The 16,038-nt window shown below is 48.7% G+C and overlaps 1 protein-coding gene and 1 long non-coding RNA gene across 2 annotated transcripts; both read left to right on the top strand.

Moving 5' to 3' along the window:
* Positions 1 to 1,895: 1,895 nt before the first annotated feature.
* On the top strand, positions 1,896 to 6,143 carry LOC132537448 (uncharacterized). The gene is made up of 3 exons (XR_009548880.1): positions 1,896 to 3,189; positions 5,330 to 5,411; positions 5,808 to 6,143. It is a non-coding gene; the product is annotated as an uncharacterized LOC132537448 (long non-coding RNA).
* An 898-nt stretch (positions 6,144 to 7,041) lies between these two features.
* Positions 7,042 to 7,591, top strand: LOC103120998 (large ribosomal subunit protein uL23-like). Its single transcript, XM_060186790.1, has one exon. It carries the CDS (start codon positions 7,057 to 7,059, stop codon positions 7,525 to 7,527), a length of 471 nt encoding a protein of 156 aa, XP_060042773.1. The 5' UTR covers positions 7,042 to 7,056; the 3' UTR covers positions 7,528 to 7,591.
* The last annotated feature ends 8,447 nt before the right edge of the window (positions 7,592 to 16,038 follow it).

Genomic DNA, 16,038 nt, shown 5'->3' with positions numbered 1-16,038 from the left:
CCAGCCTGCCCCCTCCTTCCCCATTTGCCCTCAGAGTGACTCTTCTTCCCCAGGTACCTGGATCCCTGTAGGGAAGAAGGGTTCTGACCATGCCTCCCCTTTCCTCCATTTCAATCTGTCTGGCCCCTGCCTGCCTCTTCCTGGGGCCCTCAGGTGTGGTGTGGTCCACCCTAAGCCTGCAATCTCAGACCTTCTGAGCCTGCTCTCCTTATGGGACTGGGCTGTAGGAAAAAAGAAAAAGGAAAAAAAGAACAAGAAAAAAGCAGGTCCTAGGGAAACCCCGCTGCCTGAGGTGGGTGTTGGCGGCTACGAAGCACTTGGTTAGGAGTGGGGTCTGCTTTCTCTCTTTCCCCCACTGTTTTCACTGCTGGGGGGGCTCCCAGGACACTCAGGTCTCAGCCTCCCCTCACCTGTGGAGGGCCTTCTTCATCTCTGAGGGGGCTTCTCCTGTGAAGGGTACCCACTTGTGGTGGATCCTCACTCATGGAGGGTCTTCACTGCTGGGGGGGGGGCTCTCACTTGAGGAGGACACCAAGAAAGAAGAGCACACCAAAGCCAGTGTTGGGGACTATTCAAAGCAGATTTGGGCATGGATTTCAGCTCTGGAGTCACTAAATCTGTGAGGCTGGGCACAACAGTAACTTCTCTGAACCTCCACTGACCAGGTTGGTGTGTGGATTCAATTTGACCAAAAATATAAATAGCAAATCTGGATCCAGATTCCCCAGAGAGTGAAGCCCACATTGCCTTGAATCCCAGCCCAGCCTTCTCTCAGTGGTAGAATCCTTGTCTGCCTTGGAAGAAAGGTGGGCTTTATTATGTTTTTATTGAGAGAGAGAGAGAGAGAGAGAGAGAGAGAGAGACATCAGAGTATTACTCCATCGTTTTGTACAGTTCCAGGATTGAACCCAGGGCCTAAAACCCACTTTCAAATGAAGTGTGAAGCAAGTGTTTCTATGTAATCATGAGGACAACAACAGATGTCTGAAGTTGTAAGTGCTCTGGGGTCAGCACCCTCAACCTTGCGAAGACTCACTTACTCATCCCTTTGTTTACTTATTTATCTCAGCTTCCAGCTGTTATCTGAACATGACAATGAATTTTCCCTTTCACTTTTTAAAAATGTGTTGATTTATTTTACTCTGGTTTTTCTTTCTTTTGTTGACAGAGACAGCAAAATAGAGAGGGAGGAGAGAAAGAGAGAGAAAGAGAGAGAGAGAGAGAGCTACAACACTGCTTCACCATTTGTGAAACTTCCCCTGCAGGTGGGGACCAAGGACTTGAACCTGATCCTTGAACATGCTAACGTGTATGCTCTACCCTGTGTGCCCTTTATTTTTAGGGAGACAGAGAGAGAGAGAGACAGAGAGAGAGAGAAACCACAGCACCAAAGCTTCCTTCAGTGTGGTGGGAGCTGGGCTCGAACCTGGGTCATACACACTCCTTTCACTCTTGAAGTATCCCAATATGGGTGGTAAGCTCTGTGGTGACCCCACCTTTGAGCACCTACTCTGTTAGGCCCCAGGTCAGACATGGGATTGAGAGAGGTGACATCCATAGTCCTGCCCTCAGGGACTCCTGTAATGTGAGGACTCAGAAAAGGTGATAGAACTGCAGTGGGAGGTGGAACTGAGTTTCTGTCCCATTGCCCACAAGCCCCCTGCCCCCAGAAACCTCCCAAGAAGCATCTTTCAGTGGCTCCTTTCTTCCTCGTTCTGTTTAGTATTATTCACATTTATTTACTAGACAACTTTTGGAGTCACTTCATGCCACTTATTTCCCACTAGATACATGCAGTAGCTGTGTGCTTATCTCTTGTAGTATCACATATATTTCTCCATCCTCAGATAATTGCGGCTTTGGAGGCCGGGTGGTAGCACAGCAGGTTAAGTGCACATGGCGTGAAGTGCAAGGACCAACACAAGGATCTGGGTTTGAGCCCCCTGGCTCCCCACCTGCAGGGAGCCGCTTCATAAGTGGTGAAGCAGGTCTGCAGATATCACTTTCTTCCCCTTGCCCCATCCTCCCTTCCTCTCTCAATTTCTCCCTGCCCTGTCCATAAAATGGGGGGAACCACAAAACTTGAGACTGCTTCTGTGTTGCTTCCTATCTGCTCTATGCAAAAAAAAAAAAAAAAAAAAGTCAAAAGATAACTGTGGCTTTTTTTTTCTGTCACCTATATCCCATCTGTTCTCTTCCTGATCCTATAAGCACAAATTTTCCAAAATACAATGGCCTATTTTATGTTTTTGTCTACACAGGAAAGCTCAGGAAGAGGGCAATGCCCAAAGGACTCCCTGGTAACTTCTGCTGGGCACTTGCCACTTGCCACTTGGCATCTGATGCATCTGATCAGGGGGCTGGGGAAGGGGAGAATCTTAGAGGACAGGAAAGGAGAAGAAAGCAAAGGAAAAGAAAAGAAAGACAAAGAAGAAAGAATGAGAAGAAAGATGCTGTGATGTCCCCTGAGGAGGCCAGGAGTCATGGTTAGAGCAGTCACCGCTGGACTCATATGAGGGGGGTTAGGAGTGGGTCAGCTTCCCACCCAGCCCCTCCCACAAGGCAGCCAGGTTTGGGTGGATGTTGAGGGCAGTGCCCCTTCCCTAGCTGGGTCAGAACCAGTGTTTCCTGGGAATGTGGTAGCTTCAAGAGGCCCAAACCTTTTAACTAGGTCCACACACCCCTCGCTCTGTCTCTTCACTCCAACTTCTCAGTGGATCCCCTTCTCCTGTCCCCACCCAAGTCCTCTCACCCTCTCACTGTTCTTCCTCAGTGGACCTCCAAGTGCAGGGGAGGAATCTGAGTGTCTACCCAGCCCTCCTGGGCATCCCACAGGAATCTCAGGCATCTCATCTGTCCCACCTCTCTTCTGGGGACCAATTCAGCCTGACCTAGGAGTCCTCACGAGGTGAAAAGCACTTGCAGGCAGGCAGAGAGGCATTGCCTTATTTAGCTGTGCCGCCCCCAGCGGAGGCCCAAAAAGGAAGGAAGAGGAGGGGGATGAAAGGCAGATAGGAGCAAAAGGAGAAGAAAGCCCAAGGCCTGGGTGATTCTGGGAATTCAGGCAAAGAGTAACGTCATCAGGGAACGTGTCACCGGGTCAGTGGGTGTGGGGAAGGCTGGGTGACTCGGGCCCTGTGACTCATTTACAAGAGAGGCCGGCCTCCGTATCCAGAAGTCATTCACAGAGTAAGCCATTATTTCTTTCAACACAAGCTCCTTGAGCCTTCTTGGTGTGTATTTCAGACCCTGGACTAGGCTCTGGGAAGGGAGGGAGGAAGTAAGAGAGGAAAGGAAGGAGGGAGAGAGAACTCATGGGCCCAGAAGCAAAAGGAAGTTTCAGTGCAGAGAGCCTGGTTCCCTGGAAGGACTGCCTCCCAGGAGGGGGTGTCTGAGATCAGCCCTGTGGGAGGTAGAGGCAAGAGTCAGACAGAGGGAAGGGAGTTTTGGGCAGAGGAAGGAGTGTGGGGAGGAGCGCTGGGGAACTGGAAGTGGTTGCTGAAAGTGGGGAGGCTGTGGTGTGGAAAGGGACATCAAAACAGAAGAGGGAAAGCCAGACCTGAAAAGGAGTTTAGACGCTGACATTTGTTCTCCAGGCAGTGAGATCCCTGAAGGCAGGCTGATCAGACACTGCCCTGGAGAAAGAGACCCCTTGCCCACACTGGTGGGCTCGGAAGACAGGACTGCTGCTCTACTCTTCTTTTCTCTCTTTTCTTCCTTTCTCTTCTTCTTTCCTTTTCTTCTCTCCTCATCTCTTCTTTTCTTTAATGTATCTTTTTATTGCCACCAAGGTTATCACTGGGTCTAGGTTCCTGCACAATATATCTACTGCTCCCAGCAGCCTCCTCCCCCGCTCCTTTTTCATATGATTATTTATTGGCCAGAGAGAAACTGAGAGGGAGGGGAAGATGATAGATAGATAGATAGATAGATAGATAGATAGATAGATAGATAGATAGATGATAGATTGATAGACAGACAGACAGACAGATAGATAGACAGATAGGCAGACAGATAGATAGTTCTGCAGAACTGCCTCACTGCTTGTGACGTTTCTTTCCCCCCTGCAAGTGGGCACTGGGGAACTAGAGGTTCAGGCCCTTGTACACCATAACATGTGTGTTCAACTGGTGTTCCACCACCTGGTTCCCTGGGCTGGCGTTCTTACAGCTGTGACAGCACCCACCTGAGTTGGAGGTCCTGTCATACCTCTCCCCCATGCTATGCCCCCAGAGAGCTGGAAGGTGGACTTAGTCCTCCCTGCAAACTGATGAGAAGGCAGTGGGGGCAGTAGGTGACTGAGTTCACCCAGCTCCTTCAGCCAGGGAGCAACCAGAGTCAGAATCTGCAGCCAGGGCCCTTTTAGCCCCCTTCAAATCTGGCTGCCACAGGCCTTCTGAGAACCTCCAGCATGAACGCACTGCTGCCAGCTCCTTCCCACCCGGGGCCTATATCAGGAAGTGCTCTTCAAATCAGGCTTCACGGGCACATGACCAGCCTCAGTCTCCCCCTACCATCTGATGTCATCACAGGATGAGGAACCCGGATCCCTAAGTCAGGGACTGGGAGGTGGGAGGCTCCTAGCAGTGCTGATGTCCATATTCTCTCCACATTGCCAGGGAAGCCACCAGGGCTCTCTTAGGGGCAGCAGGGGCAGGCTATCTTCTAGGCCACAGCCCACCCAGATGGTGTAGGCTGATGGGTGGGGTGGCATGGGGTGCTCAGTAGTGAGTTATCACCCCAGGCAGGACATGTTATACCAGTACCAGGTTTGCTCAGGCCTGCTGGACTCGTGTTTCTCTTGCAAGGAAAAGCCATTTCCACCTGGCCTTGGGTGCTGGCCTTGCCACATTTCCTTACTGGCAATTAGTCCCAAGCAGATTTTTTTACTTCTCCCTCCAACTTTTAACCTTGGGTATATTTCAAGGGAAATGCCATTCTGTCCACTTCTGATTCATAACCACTGAGCTCATCCAAACCAGATGATTTGGTAATAGCTGCTGGGTTTACTGGATGCCCTCTGGGATCTGTAAAATCTCTGTTCTGCAGAAATAGGAAGTTTCAACAGGACGGCAGAGTCTGGTTGCAAAATTCAAAATTCCCTCTGCATGTGAGAGGGGCCTAGTGGTCCCTGCTCTTTCTTTCTTCAGTGGATTTAGTGCCTGTTGGAGGGAGGCACAGTTAGGGATGCAGGTGACATCTCTTTGCTTTTGTTTTCATCTTATATTTTATGTAGTGCTGGGAAATGGACATAGAGAAGAAAGAGAGAGAGACAAATAGGAGAAACACTGCTCCACCACCCCTGATATCCCTCCCTCCTCACCTCCAGTGCTATCCATGGTGCTCCCATGTGATTCCAGGGCTCAAACCCAGGACCTCCTGCACAGTAAGCTGCAAGCAAACTCTACCAGGTGAGCTATCTCCTGACCCCTACACAAATGGCTTATTTCGTCAATTGATTGGTTTTAATAAGGGGTGGGGAAGACAAGAACACTGCTCAGCTCTGGTCTATGGTGGTGCTGGGGATTGAACCTAGGACCACAGAGCCTCAGACATGAAAGTCTGAAAGTCTTTTTGTATAATTATGCTGTCTTCCCAGCCAAATGATCTTTGAAAGTGATTTGAATTAACTTGCTAGGGCTCCCTTCACAGTATATCACAGGCTTAAATCCAGACTGTTTACTAGAGTCTGGAGGTGAGAACTTTAACATCAATGTGTCTGCAGGATTGATTCCGTTTTTTTGGCTTGTTGGGACTGTGATCACACTTCTACCAGAGAACTTCTTTTCTTTTCCTTTCAATCTCAGACAGAGAAAGGAGTCACCACAGCACTGTCCCACCACCTACAGGGATTCCCTCAGTGTTCCTATAGTAAGTATTTCCACATGGGACATGGGCTTGGAACCCAGGTCTGTGAGAATGCATTCTACTGGATGAGTGATGATTTCTTGGCCTAGTATTAGTTTCTTTTCAAGCCTCTCTCTGGGCTGGGAAGACAGAACAGTGGTTATACAAAAGATTTTCATGCCTGAAGCTCTGAGGTTCTAGGTTCAATCCCCAGCATCACCATAAGCCAAAGCTGAGCAGTGCTCTGGTCTTTCTCTCTGTATCTTTCTCACTCATTAAAATATTAAAATAAAATATTAAAATAAAATATTGAAAGAGAAAAATAAAGCTTCATAGGCTGCCTTGTCTGTGTGTTATGTCCTGGCCTGCTCTTATTATAGGGACACTAGTGCTCTGGCGGAGGGCCCTAATCACTTCCTTTGCACTTAATTAACTCTTGAAAACCATATCTCCACAGTCAATCACAGGAGAACTTGAGCATGGGAACCTGGGGCCTTGGTTCCCGTGATAAGAGGCTCCAATCTCAAGAAATCCCTCTCACAGACAATGTCTTTCTTCCCTTTGATCTCCAGCAGAGGTTAGTGCCTGAGGTGAGGTGAGGTGAGGTGAGGTGAGGTAAATTTTTTGTTTTTGTTTTTGTTTTTTGGGGGGATGGGAATTTCCAAGGCTGTTGGAAACTTCCTGAGATAAGGTGCTTTGATGGGGCTGGCTCTGAGTGGTCAGACTTTGCCTCCTTCACTTCCTGGGTAATGTGTTGCCCCTGCCCACTTGCCTCAGTTTCCTCATCAGTGCAATGAGGGAAATATGAGCTGCCTCACCTGGGATTGTGAAAATCTGAAAAGATGTTCTCTGTAAACCTGCCCACAGTTTGGGAACAGAGAGCGCTCACAAGACGAGTGCATTTCCAGCTGGGTCTCCTGTCTGATTTTCTCCTCCAGAGAATAGATACATTCCACCCATTCTTGGGGAAAGAGTGCCAGGGTTAAAACATCAGGTTTCAGGGGCTGAGCAGTGGTGCACACGGACCTGGGTTTGAGCCCCTGGTCCCCATCTGTAGGGGGGAAGCATCAGAAGCAGTGAAGCAGTGCTGTAGGTATCTCTCCTTTCTCCCTCTCTACCTTTCCCTCCCATCTCGGTTTCTCTCTATCCTATTAAATAGAAAGAAAAGAAGAGGAAGAAATAAAGGAGACAGAAACCCTTTCTACGAAGATGGCGCCAAAAGCAAAGAAGGAAGCCCCTGCCCCTCCCAAAGCTGAAGCTAAAGCCAAAGCTTTGAAGGCCAAGAAAGCAGTGCTGAAAGGCGTCCACAGTCATAAGAAAAAGAAGATCCACAAGTCCCCTACCTTCCGTCGGCCCAAGACACTGCGGCTCCTAAGACAGCCCAAGTATCCTCGGAAGAGCGCCCCCAGGAGAAACAAGCTTGACCACTATGCCATCATCAAGTTCCCCCTGACCACGGAGTCGGCCATGAAGAAGACAGAAGACAATAACACACTTGTTTTCATTGTGGATGTCAAGGCCAATAAGCACCAGATAAAACAGGCTGAAAAGAAACTCTATGACATTGATGTGGCCAAGGTCAACACCCTGATCAGACCTGATGGAGAGAAGAAGGCATATGTTCGATTGGCTCCTGACTACGATGCCTTGGATGTTGCCAACAAAATTGGGATCATCTAAACTGAGTCCAGCTGCCTAATTCTAAATATAACTTTTCACTGTAAAAAAAAAAAAAGAAAAGAAAGGAGAGAAAGAAAAAAGAAAGGAAGGAAGGAAGGAAGGAAGGAAGGAAGGAAGAAAGGCCACTGGGAGCAGTGGATTTGTCATGCAGGAACTGGGCCCCAGAAATAACCCTCCCTAGTGACAATTTAAAAATAATAATATAATACATAAAACAAAATAAAGAGCACCGGGTCCCTGGGACCACCCAGAGTGGAAGTCCCTGGCCATGGCACTTAACTCCTCAGGCCCAGACCAGAAGTGTCTTTGGTCACCTCTGAGTCTTCCTGACAAGCTCACCCTCTTGCCATCCTGTGTGTGTCCTCCTGTCTCTTCCATTGTCATGGCCTCAGAGCAGGAGAAGGAATATGGATCTGGGACTGAGCCTTACCTGGGTGCCCACTGCCAGGACCTGTGTGACGGTGGGTGTAGAAAGGGCAAGGACTAACCATCAGGCTAGAGCATCCAGTTGAGCACAGCACAACGGGGAGAAAAATCAAGTCTGAGTCCCTCTGCTCAGAGGAGGCCCTGCAGTCAGAGACCTGACTTTTTTACAAGGGCCTTGGGTCCTGATCTCCACTCTGGTTTTCCAAGGGTGGAACATCACATGCTCAGGTGACCTCTCTAAGCTTGCTCACCACCCCCATTCCCCAGGGTCAAATGAGATAGCATGCTAGATGACAATGAGAGTTTGTGTTTTATTTTATTTTGGGGGGCTCGACGCCTGCACTACAAATCCACTGCTCCTGGAGGCCGTTTTTTCCTTTTGTTACCCATCATTGTTGTTATTGTTATTATTGTTGTTATTACTGCTGTCATTGTTGTTGGACAGGAGAGAGAAATAGAGAGAAGGGGAAGACAAAGAGGAGGAGAGGAAGACACCTGCAGACTTCCTTCACAGCATGTGAGGCGACCTCCCTGCAGGTGGAGAGCCGGGGGCTCGAACCGGGATCCTTATGCTGGTCCTTGAGCTTTGCACCATGTGAGCTTAACCTGCTGTGCTACTGCCCGGCCCCCAGTTTGTATTTTATTAAAAGGACAGGAGGAGTACTACTGCAGGCCTTCCTCAGAACTATCATGCCTTCCCAACTCCTGGGAATGAAGGTGGAGGCCTGGTAGCTTTGGTTCCCAGTGTCCTCAGGCTGCCAGCATTCCCCACACACATGCACTCTCATATTCTCATGTACACAGGCCCGTCCGCAGATATGCACACGCCACCCCACCACATGCACTCATAGCCTGACGTACAGCTGGGGACACATGCAGACTCACACAAGTATACACATAGACACACATGGTGCACATGCATGTGTGCACACACATATGTATGTGTGGTGTGTACTGGATTGTGACATGTGAGCACACACACAGTTACACATGCATGCATCATGTGCCCTTCCCATAGAGCAGAGCTCCCAGCTTTGGAAAAGGAGGCTCAGTCTGGGCCACAGCACCTCTTCAGCGTCAGCCCCCCCCTCACCCCACACATACCAGCCAGTGCTATCCCCTCCCCCCACCATGCCCAAATTACTCACATGCCTGGCAGTATGACTGGTGACCTCAGGATGAGTAAGAGGCCTGCGTGTCATGCCAGCTGCCGGGAGGGTGAGAGAGTTCAGTGCTCCCCTGAGTAAGGCCACCACCGAGGCATGTGCCAAGAGCCCATGCCTGGGGAGGGATCCTGGGGGCCCTGGAGGAACAAGGATTTATTTAGCAGTCAGCCAAAAGTCCTCTGACCCTTGTACCTTCCTCCAATTCTGAGTAAAATTGACCTTCTCTGCATGGTGTGGAAGCCCCCAAACGTTCTACCTAGGCAGTGGGTGCAAGGGATATTACTCTGCTTGAGATACCACACTTCTCCGACCCAGGCAGCCCTGGCCTCACCCCCAACACAGCCAGGCCCCGGGCTGCCCTCAACTTGGCAGCCCTGCCTTGACTGTTTTGAAAGAGCCCTAATCCAGGGCCCCACCCGATGGTGCGTGTGTGCAGTGGGTGTGTGTTTACATTCTCCAGTACACCCTAATCCACCATGCCAGTCAAGCAAATAGCTTCAGTCTGTGTTCCATTTTCCATGGGTCTCAGAGCTGAACTCTCAGTGGAGCTGGGATGCAGCAATGTGTTTTCAAAGGTCTACTTGACATTCTTGGAGCTGAGAGACAAGCCAAACACGCTCATCTAAGCAAAGCAACATGCAAACGAGATCATCCTGGCACTTAGCAAATAGGGCGGAAGCATCGGTTTCCCCATACCTAGAATGGGCGTCGTCAGGACACGAATGACCTGAAATATAATGCTGGGATCAAAGCACGAGGCAGCCCCACCCATGGTCTCTGCAACCAGGACAAGACAGTGTCCTAGCTCAGAGTCTCTATTCCGTAGGCAAGTCACTCACTCCAGGTGGGAAATAAGAGATGACTCCCAAACTCTGCTCACTCCACTGTGACGTCGTCTACTTGCTCAATGGAAGGACTTCACTGAGGCATTCACTGAGGCATTCTTGCAGGAAGGAAAAGAATCTTGAAAGAACACATTAAGGAGATGACTCATCAGGTGACACTTGGAGGTCTGAACACAGAACAGAAACAAGGCAACACACTGGTCAGGGCACCCCAGGTTCCTCCCCCAGCTCCTCTTTCCTATGAAAGACAGGCCTCCGAAGCACCATCATCCCTCCTTATTAAGATTCTACTTAGTCAGGTAAAGGAGTTTGTTAGATGTGTCATACAGAGTTGAAATAAACCTGAAGCCACAAATCCAGGTGTAGGAAGGGACAGGTTCAGGAAAGCTCTCTTTCCTTTTCCAGAGCTCAACTGAGTGGCAGAACATGGAACACAGATAATTCAAGGTCGCCCTTCTACTCCTTAGCATCAGGAGTGATTTTCTGGGAGGTTAACAGAGAGTCAGGGCACACTGGGGGTGGAGGGGGTGGCAGTTCCTCAGGGCCACCTGTCCAAGTCTCTGCTGGGATGCCCACAGTCCTGCCCCCAAGGCCCCTTCAGACAGCAGCTCTCAAAATACATCCAGAAAGACACCCACACTTATGCAGTCAACTGATTATCAACCAAAGCACCAAGGTAATTCAGTAGGGAAAAGAAAGGTCTTTTGTAACTGTACATGATGCTAGAACTAGATAGTCATTAAAACAAAACAAACAATGGCCCTTGCCTTATGTCACACTCAAATCTGATTTTTTTTTAACTTGTGTTTTCCGATAGAGAGAAATTGAGAGGGAAGGGGGAGAGAGAGAGGAAGAGAGAGAGATATACCTTCAGCACTGCTTCACTGCTTGTGAAGCTTTCTCCCTGAAGGTGGGAAGTGAGGGGCTTGAACCCAGGTCCTTGCACCCTATGATGTGTACACTAAACCAGCTGCACCACCACCTGGCCCCTCAAACCTGACTCTGAGACGGATTATAGACCTAAGCATGGTGAGGGTCCCAGGTGACTCCAGACCAGCAAAGACAGGGGAGGTTCTGCAAGTCTGCCCCCAACCTGTGAGGCCCAGATGGCCCCAGAGGTCCTGACTCCAGCTATAGTGAAACAGCTTGTACCCTCTGTATCTTGACAATAATCTTTCCAGGACTAGAGGACAGTGCCGTGGGCTCAATGGAGAGGACTCTGTCATGCTCACCTCCCTTGGCAGTCAGTGTCAAATCATCCAGTAGGTGAAATGGGCAAAGGATACATACTGGGAGAAATGGGTTGGCATATTGAAATTCGGGCCCCAGAGAGGAGTTTCCCTCCCTGATTTAGGACTTGCTATAAAGCTGTATATCAAGACTGTGTAGCATTGCATGAAAATGGGCAATAGGATCAAAGGAGCAGAGCAGAGGCCAGAAGTCTACCTGCACTCATAGGGCCAACTGGCCATCAACAAAGGCACCAAGGTGGTTCAGTGGAGAGGAAAGAACTTTTTTTTTTACAGTTATACATGGTGCTAAAACCAGGTATTTATGTAAAAATGAGATGAACAGTGGACATTACGTTACCTTACACTTCACTCAAACATGGTTTTGAGATGGATGATAGACCTAAACATAAAAAAACTCACATTGTAAAACTTCTACAAAAGAAAAGAGGGCCTTCTAGCAGGCAATGTTCCCCTCAACAGTTCACTAAATAATGATACATATGGTAACCAACAACAAACCATATTTTAAGAAAGTTATAAACTGGGAATCTGTTGTTGTGCGCGGGCCGCGGAGAAGAGAGAGAGGGGGTCCGGAGCGAAGAGGAAACACAAATCTTTATTTGCACTGGCACCTCAGAGTTGGGTGCTAGAGAGGCAGGTTGGGCCACGTGCAGGTAGCGAAAATGGCCGCCTCACGCAGTAACCTTTCCTGCGTCTGAACACCAGAGTGAAGCGCTGGCAAGAGAGCGAGGTGTGGAAGAAGAAGGGCTTTTATAGAAGTAGCTTTCGCGAGAATGGGAAAGGGGAGGAGTAACCATAGCACTCCAGGATAGGATAATAACTCTCGTGAGAATGGGAGGGGGGAGGAGTAACCAGAGCACTCCAAATATCGTGGGGGATATAGACAATGCCCTGAGGGCACAACATGGCTGAACAGGCACTCCGAGAATGTCCCAACTCTCTCAGGAACTAGCAGTAGCCTGAGGGGACAACATGGCAGATGTGACTGCATTGGCACAATTTCCCAGCAGGAGTCGGGCGGCAGCACAGTGGGTTAAGCGCACATGGTGTGAAGCGCAAGGACCAGCGTAAGGATCCCAGTTCAAGTCCCCAGCTCCCCACATTCAGGGGTGTCGCTTCACAAGCTGTGAATCAGGTCTGCAGGTGTTTATCTTTCTTTCCCCCTCTCTGTCTTCCCTTTCTCTCTCCATTTCTCTCTGTCCTATCTAACAATGATGGCAACAACAACAGCAATAATAACTACAACAATAAAAAACAACAAGGGCAACAAAAGGGAAAATAAATAAATAAATATAAACAAATTTTTAAAAAAGAAAGTCATAAACTGAATTCCATCAAAAATATTTTTCAAATCAAAAGATATTTTCAACACAAGCTAAGACTGTAAACCAGCCTACAAAAAAAAAGTTCACAAAGTATATACTTGACAGTGTTCCGGTATCCATAATACATAAAGAACACTAATAAATCAATAAAAAGACACACACATACACACAAAAAACCAATAAGTAAAGGCTAGAAAAAGACTTGACCGGGCATGTCATGCAATTACAAGTGGTCAATATACAAATGGAAATTACTCAACATCATGGTGCTAGTTAAAAGCACAGTGCCATGACACTTCACACCCACAGGAACAGCTTGAAAAGACAATACGAAATGCTGGAACAATTCAAACACAGGCATTGCTGGTGGGGGAGTGAAGCGTTCAGATCATTTTGGAAAACCATTTGGCAGTTTCTGGTAAAGTTAAAAATGTATTTCCCCTATGATTCACCAGTTCCATCCCCCACATATTTACCCAAGAGAAATAAAAGCATTCACATAAAAAAAAAAACTATTCAAAAATTTCACAACTGTTTTACATATAATAACAAAAACTTAAAATAACTGAGTGTCCATCAACATGTCCATAATTAATGATTTGTAGTTTTTTTTTTCCCAGGGGGAAACTGAGGCTGGGGATAGGGAGTGAGCATGTGCAATCTTCCTATAGCCTTGGTGTCACCTCTGCTCTCCTCTCCTGTTGCCTCCATCACAGTCTGTAACTGACTTGAGAACTGAATGTACATTCAGGTTATCTGCTTCGACTCCATCACTTGTGGCTGTGGGCATCCCAACTGTCCTCTTTCCTGGCTGGACATGGAAACTTCCTGCACCAAGACAGAACTTAAGGACTGGGGATTGCTCTCCAGGCAAGAGAAGATTTTTAATTTTTACTTATAAAATGGAAATATTGACAAGACTATAGGATAAGAGGGGTACATTTCCATACAATGTCTACCCCTAGAGCTCCATATCCAATCCCCTCCCTTGATATCTTCTTCCCTGTTCTTTATCCCTCTGGGAATATGGAGCCAGGATCATTGTGGGGTGCAGAAGGTGGGAAGGTCTGGCTTCTGTAATTGCTAAGAGAATATTTTTATTTAACTTCTCTGAGACAAATTAGGGTGTATATGTGTGTGGGGGGAAATGGCATTTAGAGCACAGTTGAAGATGGAAGAAAAAGTGTGGCATGTCCCAGTGTGGAAAGGGGCAGTGTCTGGAGCATGGGGTGGGGATGGGAGGATTTAGAACGCAAGGAAGAGCTGACAAAACAGTTCACCTGGATAGTGTGCCTGCTATGTCATGCGTGTGACCCTGAGTCAAGCCTGTTCCCTGCGACCTAGGAGGAATCTTCAATGTTGTAATGTCTTTCTCCCTCTTTGTCTCTGTCTCTTTCTATCTGATTAAAAAAAAAAAAAAAAAGGTAGTCGGGTGGTAGCGCAGCGGGTTAAGCACAGGTGGTGCAAAGCACAAGGACCGGCATAAGGATCCCGGTTTGAGCCCCCGGCTTCCCACCTGGGGGGAGTCGTTTCACAAGTGGTGAAGCAGGTCTGCAGGTGTCTGTCTTTCTCTCCCCCTCTTCTCCATTTCTCTCTGTTCTATCCAACAAGGACAACATCAATAACAACAACAATAATAACTACGACAATAAAACAAGAGCAGCAAAAGGGAATAAATAAATATTTTTTAAATCTTTTTTTAAAAAGTCAACCCAGAGCAGTAAAACTCCAGCAATGACTGAAAAAAGAGACAGGAAAGAGGTTGTATTTGACTCCCTGAGTGTCTCCAGCTGAGACAACTGTCTGTATGTCCCCTACTGCTCTTCCAAGACTGACAAGTGATGCTCAGGTCCTGGGGCTCAGAGGGAGAGCTGGGCTGGGGCTACATGAGAAGTTGCACAGGGGCTGGTGGAATAGCTCACTTGGATAGTGCGCTGCTTTGCCATGTGCAAGACCCAGGTTTGAGCCTGGCCCCCACCTCATTGAAGGAAGCTTTGATGTTGTAGCCTGGCTGTCTGGCTGTCTATCTTTAAAAATGGGGGGGGGCGGGATTTGGACACAGAGCTTTCCCAAAGTTCCCTGATCTCTTAGGGGTAGAGGCCCTGCCACAGGGAGCTGACTGCAAAAACCCTCCATGGAGGATAAGGCTGACTGGCTGCATTACACCAGGAGCTCTTGACATGGCCCGGATACTTTTGATGCTAGAGATTCTTGAGGAACATCCTCTATCCCGAGCACCAGCGAAGAATGTGGTGTTTCCAGATTCTCACCTTGAGTTGCCTCTTTATCCCAGGCACAGGAACACACTTGGACCATCTCACTTTGCTTCTCGGGCTCACCTGTCCTTGTCCTCTCTGCTTCCAGGAGGCCTTTCATCCCCACAGTCCAGTTTTTAAACTGGACCCTGCCAGCTAACAGTAAAATGGGGGACAGATAGCTCCAGGAGCCTCCACAGGTGGTCTCCACTGATCCATGCCCTGATGACATACTGGACACACCACACTGCTGGAAGGGTACAGTGCTCTGTGTGTGGAGCCTTGAGTCCACCTGGTGTTTAGCTGGAGGGCTGATTTGGGCCCAAGCTCTTGAGCTGCCTTAGAGCTGGGGTGACAATCTATCCACCAGAAATGCATGGAGACCCAGGGACACACGTCCCCCTCGAGGCAGCAAGCTCAGCCAACGTTCGTCCCCAGGAAGGACCAGGGGGTAGCCGGGCTGCAGTTCTATAACGTGTACGCTCAACCAGCTGTGCTAACACCTAGCCCCTAATTTTTCAAATTCTTTTTATTATCTTTGTTTATATATTGGATAAACAAAGCTAGAAATCTAGAGGTAAGGGAGAGAGAGAGAGAGAGAGAGAGGGAGAGAGGGAACTGGCAGCACTGCTTCACGACTCACAAAGCTTTCCCCTGCAGGTGGAGACTAGGGGCTCGAACCTGGGGCCTTGCACACTGCAACATCTGCACTCAACCTGTTGCACCACCACCCAGCCCTCAGGGTGAAGTTCTGGTGGCTTAGAAGGGGGGGGGGCGGGCATGGACAAATTGGGGAACCTCCTGTGCCCACAATTCTACCCACAAAGGCAGAAGTCTCTTCCTCTGAAAATTGTGGAAAATGGGGCCTTCTCCCCCCTTTATAATTAGTGTCCATCCCATAAACTGACACAAGCTTGCCTAACAGAACCACTTTGGGGACTAGGAAGTTGTTGACACGATGTGTTTTAAATCTTTAGAAGCCGTCCACTCCACCCCACCTTCAAGTTGAACATTTGCTTCTTTCACAAGTAAACACTTGGCCAGCTCAACACCCCCCCCAGCACAGGTGACTATTGTGCAAGCCACCCACCCACAACCGTGGGTGGGGACCTGCCCGAAGCTGTCACCCAGCTCCTAACAACTCCTGGGGGCACACCCTGCTCATTAGGCCTGGGCCACACCCTGCAGCAGCCCAGACTCCTGGTTGAACCAGAATGCCAGGCACAGGCAGCTCCTTGAAC

This window comes from Erinaceus europaeus, chromosome 3 (assembly GCF_950295315.1).
Source record: "Erinaceus europaeus chromosome 3, mEriEur2.1, whole genome shotgun sequence".
In the NCBI taxonomy this organism is placed as follows: domain Eukaryota; kingdom Metazoa; phylum Chordata; class Mammalia; order Eulipotyphla; family Erinaceidae; genus Erinaceus; species Erinaceus europaeus.
This window is presented reverse-complemented; position numbering and strand designations above follow the sequence as displayed.

Coding starts and splice junctions, on each gene's coding strand:
- LOC103120998 (XM_060186790.1), top strand. CDS start 7,057: ATGGCGCCAAAAGCAAAGAAGGAAGCCCCTGCCCCTCCCAAAGCTGAA.